The following is a 6,996-nucleotide window of genomic DNA, read 5'->3' as shown; positions in this document are numbered from 1 at the left end:
ACGAAAAAAGAGATGAATGACACATCAATGAGAGAAAAATTTTCTCTTTATATAAATTTTAGGATAAACTATACCATAGACCACTTAACTATAACCCATTTTCATCTTGATCCCATTTTTGAATTCTTGTTAATCATACCACCAAACTATTTAAATTCATTCAATCATGCCACTAATCGTTAACAGTTAACGAAAATATTAACGTGACAGTTAATAAAATTGATATAATTACATATGTGATCTTTAATATTTATACATTATTTCAATTTGATCATAATTTTAATTTAATAAATTTAACCTCCAATTAAATGACGACATGTTTCACTACCAAATTGAAAAATATTTTATTAATTTTAGTTATTTAATTTATTTTATTTTACATCCAATCAGATGATGACACGTGTCATGACTGATACAAAATGTTGAAAAATACAATATGCTATTGTGTAGGATCGAATCAACAGCTTGTACCTACTATAACTATGTCAAAACCGCTGAGCTAAGATCATCAATCACAGCATTTTATGTATAATTTATAATAACTAATCAATTAGTAACAAATCACAACATCTTATATATCATTTATAATAACTAATGCAGAGGGGGGGGGGAGGAAACTAACACGTTTTTTTTTTCAAAAAAAATAAATTTTATATTTTTATATTTTTAAACTATATTTATTTTTAATATAATTTTTATATATAATCATTAAATTATTTTTAATATAATTAATAATTTTTATAATTATATATATATAAACATTATTAATTATTTTAATAAGTTAAAATTATACTTTGATTATATAAAAAAATAATTTAAAATCTGAATTTAAGCATTGATAAAATTAATTTTATAAATATTAAATTTATTTTTATACATATTGAATTTATTATTATTTTAAATCGTAGAAAATTTAGTGGTTGGTGGACGCCTATTCACTCTTGAAGACCTGAGTTCAACACCTTGGAAATGCATTTCTTTTTCCTTCTCTACTTCATAAGATGGTCTTCATTTGAAAATTAATATATATAATGTTGTAAAACTTTATCAATTGGAGGGTTTAGCCCAGTGGTTTAGGGGCTCCTAACAAGAAGCCAAGTTGCTTGTTCGACTCTTTCAAATTGCATATTATCTTTTACATAATTTTGTATCAAATAAGGTCACCACATAATTGGATGCAAAATAAAATAATTAAAATTAATAAAATATTTTTTAATTTGGTAGTGACACATTCACCATTTAATTAGAGATTAAATTTATTGAATTAAATTAAAATTATGACAAAATTAAAATATTGTATAAATATTCAAGATTAAATGTAGAACTATATCAATTTTATTAACTGTATTTAAATAGTTAGGTGGTTTGATTGATAAAAATTCAAAAATAATGATCAAAATAGAAATAGACTATAATTAGGTGGTCTCTTATATAGTTTATCCTAAATTTTAACTAATAATCGATTTATATTAAAGATTTAATAAAATATTCAATAAGGAACAAACCTTTTTTTTTTTGAGAAAGAATAAGGAACAGTTTGAGTAGAAGGGAAACAGTATTTTTTTTTCTAAAGCCGGTGCCTCATGGTGATGAATTAGGTAGCGTTTGTTTTTAATATTTAAGGTCTTCAAAGTTTTTATGTCTGTGTCGTACAGACTACGCGCAGACATTAAACTTCGCAGACCGTTTATTTTTTAGAAGACAAAAACTCTTCTAACGTCTGCGCGTCCTCTTCTTGACGCAGACGTAGACTTATGTCTTCAAAGTTCTTCTAACCTCTTCAAAGAACCGTTTTTACTATTAATTTTTTAAAAATTATAAAATATCATTAAATTTAGTGAATTATGACAAAATAGTCACTGTAATATTATAATAAATTATAAAAGTTCGATAATATAATAATTATTTTATAGTATTTAAATAAATTTATTAATAATTTTATAATATTTTAATAAATTTATCTAAATACTATAAAATAATTATTATATTATCGAACTTTTATAATTTATTACAACATTACAGTAATTATTTTATAATAATTTATTAAATTTAATAACATTTTATAACTTTTAAAAAATTAATAGTAAAAATAGTTATTTGATTATAGTTTAAAAATCAATTTATTTATATTTCAATTTATTTTAATAATCTGTAAACGTTAAAAAATAAATATACTTCTTACAAACTACAAACTTTTAGTCCATCTATTCTATTATAGATATCTAAATATGTAATCCACAAACTAATACGACTGCGAAAACAAACACCACCCTATACTCGTTTCCTCTCTAGCCCCCAAGCTAATCCTTCCCTATATATACTCCCCCTCTCCCTCCCTCTCCGTTCCATTTGGGGTTTTCTCATCTTTGAGAAAAGGGCGACCTTCACTTGTTATACACCCACGTAAAAGGAAAAGCGGATGCAAAAAGGAAAGGTTTTTATTTCGTTGATCGGGTACGTTTTAATTCGGTCCTTTATTTTTATCTGTTATCTTCCGCTTCCTTTTCATGATTTTAGATTTGGTTTTGTTTTTAATTTTCTAATTGATTTTAGGATAAGTGACCGATGTTTTTCTCTTCTAATTCAAAATCGATTTCAAGTATTCGTGTTTGCCTGTCTGTTTATCGTTTCGAACCAAGGGATTTCTGAGTTATTGATAAATGTTCTTTGACTTGGTGCTGTTACAGTTTCTTTGATCCTTTTTGCCTCATTCTCAAAAATTCAATCGGGTTTACAAAGTTCGTCGATGTCTAATCGAATCATGAGCTTTCAAGGCCGAAATAGATCGGGAAACCCTTCACAGACAGCTCGTCAAGAATGGGTTCCTAGAGGTTCTTCATCTGCTACCACCACTGTTGTAAGCAGCTCACCAGCCTCCTCTAATTCAACCCCTAATGTCAACCAGGCCTCGACTCGAAATGATTATAGATATAGACCAACCGGTCGGCCCACTAACCATAGGAGAGATAGGGAAAAAGAAAGGAGTGAGAATCATGTGGCTGTGAGGAAGGAGATTGATCTTAGTTCGCCGCAGCTTGTGCAGGAAATTCAGGATAAGCGACCCGTCAACCATAGGAGGCAAAAAGAAAGGAGTGAGAATCATGTGGCTGTGAGGAAGGCAATTGATCCTAATTTACCGCAGCTTGTGCAGGAAATTCAGGATAAGCTTATAAAGAATATGGTTGAGTGTATGATTTGTTATGATATGGTACGAAGGTCGGTTGCCGTATGGTCTTGCTCGAGTTGTTATTCCATTTTTCACCTCAATTGTATTAAGAAATGGGCGAGGACACCCACTTCTGTTGATTTGGTGGCTGAGAAGAATCAGGGTTTTAATTGGCGTTGCCCGGGCTGTCAGTCTGTGCAGTTCACATCCTCTGAGGAGATTCAGTATGTTTGCTATTGTGGGAAGAGGGCTGACCCTCCTCCTGATTTGTACTTGACTCCACATTCATGTGGAGAGCCGTGTGGAAAGCCACTTGAGAAGGAGCTGGGACTAGGTTATGAGGTGATGAAGGATGAACTTTGTCCTCATGTTTGTGTTTTGCAATGTCACCCTGGTCCGTGTCCCCCCTGTAAGGCATTTGCTCCGCCGCGATTGTGCCCTTGTGGGAAGAAAGTTATTACAACCAGATGTTCTGATAGGAAGTCAGTTCTTACTTGTGGTCAGCAGTGTGATAAACTTCTCGAGTGTGGGCGTCATCGATGTGAACGAATTTGCCATGTTGGAGCTTGTGATCCTTGCAATGTTCTAATTAATGCCCCTTGTTTCTGCAAGAAAAAGGTTGAAGTTGTCATCTGTAGTGACATGGTTGTCAAGGGAAAAGTGAAAGCAGAAGATGGTATTTTTTCTTGTATTTCAACGTGTGGAAAGAAGCTTAGATGTGGTAATCATTATTGTGCTGAAACTTGCCATCCTGGTCCTTGCGGGGATTGTGAGTTTTTGCCAAACAAGATAAAGTCTTGTTACTGTGGGAAAACTAGCTTGCAGGATCAAAGGAAAAGTTGTTTGGACCCAATTCCAACATGTTCAGATATATGTGCGAAGTTCCTTCCTTGTCAAGTGCACCGATGTGACCAAGTATGTCATGCTGGGAGTTGTCCACCTTGTTTGGTTCTTGTCACCCAAAAATGCCTTTGTGGGTTAACATCTCGGAGAGTGGAATGCTACAAAACAACACTTGAAAATGAGAGATTCATGTGCGACAAGCCTTGTGGAAGTAAGAAGAATTGTGGTAGACATCGATGTAGTGAGCGATGTTGCCCTCTATCAAACTCTAATAATCTTCGCCCCGAAGATTGGGATCCACACTTTTGCCAAATGGCATGTGGAAAGAAGCTGAGGTGTGGACAACATTCTTGTGAATCTCTTTGTCATAGTGGTCATTGTCCTCCATGCTTGGAAACAATCTTTACTGATTTGACATGTGCTTGTGGAAGAACTTCAATCCCTCCTCCATTGCCTTGTGGTACACCACCACCTTCATGTCAACTGCCATGCTCAGTCCCGCTGGCTTGTGGTCATTCATCTTCTCACAGCTGCCATTTTGGAGATTGTCCACCTTGTTCTGTTCCTGTGGCAAGGGAATGCATTGGAGGACATGTTGTTCTTAGGAATATTCCTTGTGGATCAAAAGTTATCAGATGCAACAAGCTTTGTGGCAAGACCAGGCAGTGTGGTTTACATGCATGTGGGAGAACGTGTCACCCAGCACCATGTGATGCATCATCTGGAGCTGAACCAGGTTTTTGGGCCTCTTGTGGGCAGATATGCGGGGCATCTCGGCGAGACTGCAGGCATACATGTACTGCACCTTGTCATCCCTCTGCACCTTGTCCTGATGTAAGGTGTGATTTTCGAGTTACAATCACATGTTCTTGTGGCCGGCTTACTGCAACTGTTCCTTGTGATGCTGGTGGTTGTATTGGTGGTTTCAATGCTGATACAGTTTTTGAAGCTTGTATTATCCAAAAATTGCCCTCACCCCTTCAACCAGTGGAGACAACAGGAAAAAAGGTTCCTCTTGGACAGAGGAAGCTTATGTGTGATGATGAATGTGCTAAGTTGGAGCGTAAACGGGTTCTTGTAGATGCGTTTGATATTGCTAACCCCAACTTGGATGCTCTTCATTTTGGTGAGAATTCTGTTACATCAGAGTTGATTTTTGACCTATACAGGCGTGATCCAAAGTGGGTTCTAGCTGTGGAGGAGAGATGCAAGTTTTTGGTACTTGGCAAGCACAGAGGAACAACAACAGGACTGAAGGTTCATGTGTTCTGCCCAATGCTGAAGGATAAGAGAGATGCTGTCAGTATAATAGCAGAAAGATGGAAGCTTGCTATTAGTGCTGCTGGTTGGGAGCCCAAGCGTTTTATTGTGGTTCATGTTACTCCCAAATCCAAACCACCAGGTCGTATCATTGGAAGTAAAGGGTCGACTGGTACTGGAACAGTACATCCTCCTGTTTTGGATGCCCTTGTGGACATGAATCCAAGGCTTGTTGTTTCTTTCCTGGATTTGCCCCGAGAAGCAGATATAAGTGCATTGGTGTTGAGGTTTGGTGGGGAGTGTGAACTTGTTTGGTTGAATGACAAGAATGCATTGGCTGTATTTAGTGATCCTGCTCGAGCTGCAACGGCTATGAGGAGATTGGATCATGGATCAATTTATACAGGGGCTGCTACCTTTGTTCAGAGTGGTGGGGCGTCAGCTGTTAATAATGCTTGGGGTGGAACAGTGCCTAGTTCTGCTTTAAGGGCAAATCCGTGGAAGAAGCCTGTGACATGGGGTGGTGATGAGGCACCTGATGGTACTTCAGATCTGGGCTCTGCATGGAAAGGCAAGGATGCTCCAATTGCTGCTGCTTCAATTAACCACTGGAGTGTTCTCGACTCTGAAACAGGTGTGAGCTCATCTTCTGGAGTAGCTCGATCTGAAGATCCTTCAAAGCTGGCTATTATGGATTCAAATGCCACTGCCAATTCAAATTCAGCTGGCGTGATGGGTGGCGTTTTAAATGAAACAGAATCATCAGAGGTTGTAGATGATTGGGAAAAGTCTTATGAATGAGAGAGAGGACAGAGATATACCTAAAACATTATTGTTAAAGATGGATTTTGCCCATTTTCATTTACAAATGGTTGGAAAAACTTGAGTTTTTTTTCTTCTTTTCTTTTCCAGTTTACACTATTCCTGATATTATCATGTAGGTGTTATGATCTTTCTATTCTTTTTCCTTCTTGCCAAGGCAATGTCCCTTTGGCTGTAATGTTGAATTTTTGTTGCCTTTGAGAAGCAGCTTAATATACAACCATTTCGTCTGTTGACTGCCAATTATTTCCAGGGTTCCCAATTTTTGTTTATTTCTCATAACTTTTTGCAATATAATTGTCTTATCATTACCACAGACTGAATCTGCATGCTACAAGCTGCTATTATACCTTCTTTATTTTCATAAAATGGTAGTCTCTACTCTCTACCTATGAAAGAGTGCTGTTAGTTCTGGTATTGTGGTTCATGCTTCTGCTAGATGGATGACTTGCTTTAAGTTCATAGCCGGTCATTGGGGGGCCTTTTTAGTCTGTTATAGAAACAGTGTTATCCCATTAATGATTTGGGTAGTTCCTGTTGAATGTGAGCACATGTAGTTCCTATAAACGATGATAATTTTCTACAGACAGGAGAGGTGCTGAATGTATCTGCAGCAACTTGCAAAGGTGGCACCTGAAATGGTTGGGTAAGCTTTCTTCTTTGTTCCAACTATTGGAGAGAATGTAGGTGTTGAATTCACTGAAGAGAAGCAAAAACTGCTCCCTCCTGGCCTGCTGCTATTCATTTTTTCTGTATAAATATTGTCATAGGTTATGGTCCCATCATTATATTATAAGTAAAGATGAGTTCTCAGTCACTTCACAAAATTTCTTTAATTTCCATCCCTTTGTACTGGAATGAATCAATAAACATGTTATCAATTTGAATATCCAATGTAGAAAATT

The 6,996-nt window shown here is 36.0% G+C and overlaps 1 protein-coding gene across 1 annotated transcript; it reads left to right on the top strand.

Annotated features, from left to right (window-relative positions):
- Positions 1 to 2,293: 2,293 nt before the first annotated feature.
- On the top strand, positions 2,294 to 6,334 carry LOC120125128 (NF-X1-type zinc finger protein NFXL1-like). The gene is made up of 2 exons (XM_039143620.1): positions 2,294 to 2,454; positions 2,688 to 6,334. The coding sequence occupies exon 2, from the start codon at positions 2,747 to 2,749 to the stop codon at positions 6,068 to 6,070; it is 3,324 nt and encodes a 1,107-aa protein (XP_038999551.1). The 5' UTR covers positions 2,294 to 2,454; positions 2,688 to 2,746; the 3' UTR covers positions 6,071 to 6,334.
- Positions 6,335 to 6,996: the final 662 nt, after the last annotated feature.

The sequence above is a fragment of the Hibiscus syriacus genome, unplaced genomic scaffold (assembly GCF_006381635.1).
Source record: "Hibiscus syriacus cultivar Baekdansim isolate YM2019G1 unplaced genomic scaffold, ASM638163v2 tig00110429_pilon, whole genome shotgun sequence".
NCBI lineage: Eukaryota > Viridiplantae > Streptophyta > Magnoliopsida > Malvales > Malvaceae > Hibiscus > Hibiscus syriacus.
Note: the sequence above shows the minus strand (reverse complement) of the source record. Positions and strands in the feature narration are given on the sequence as shown.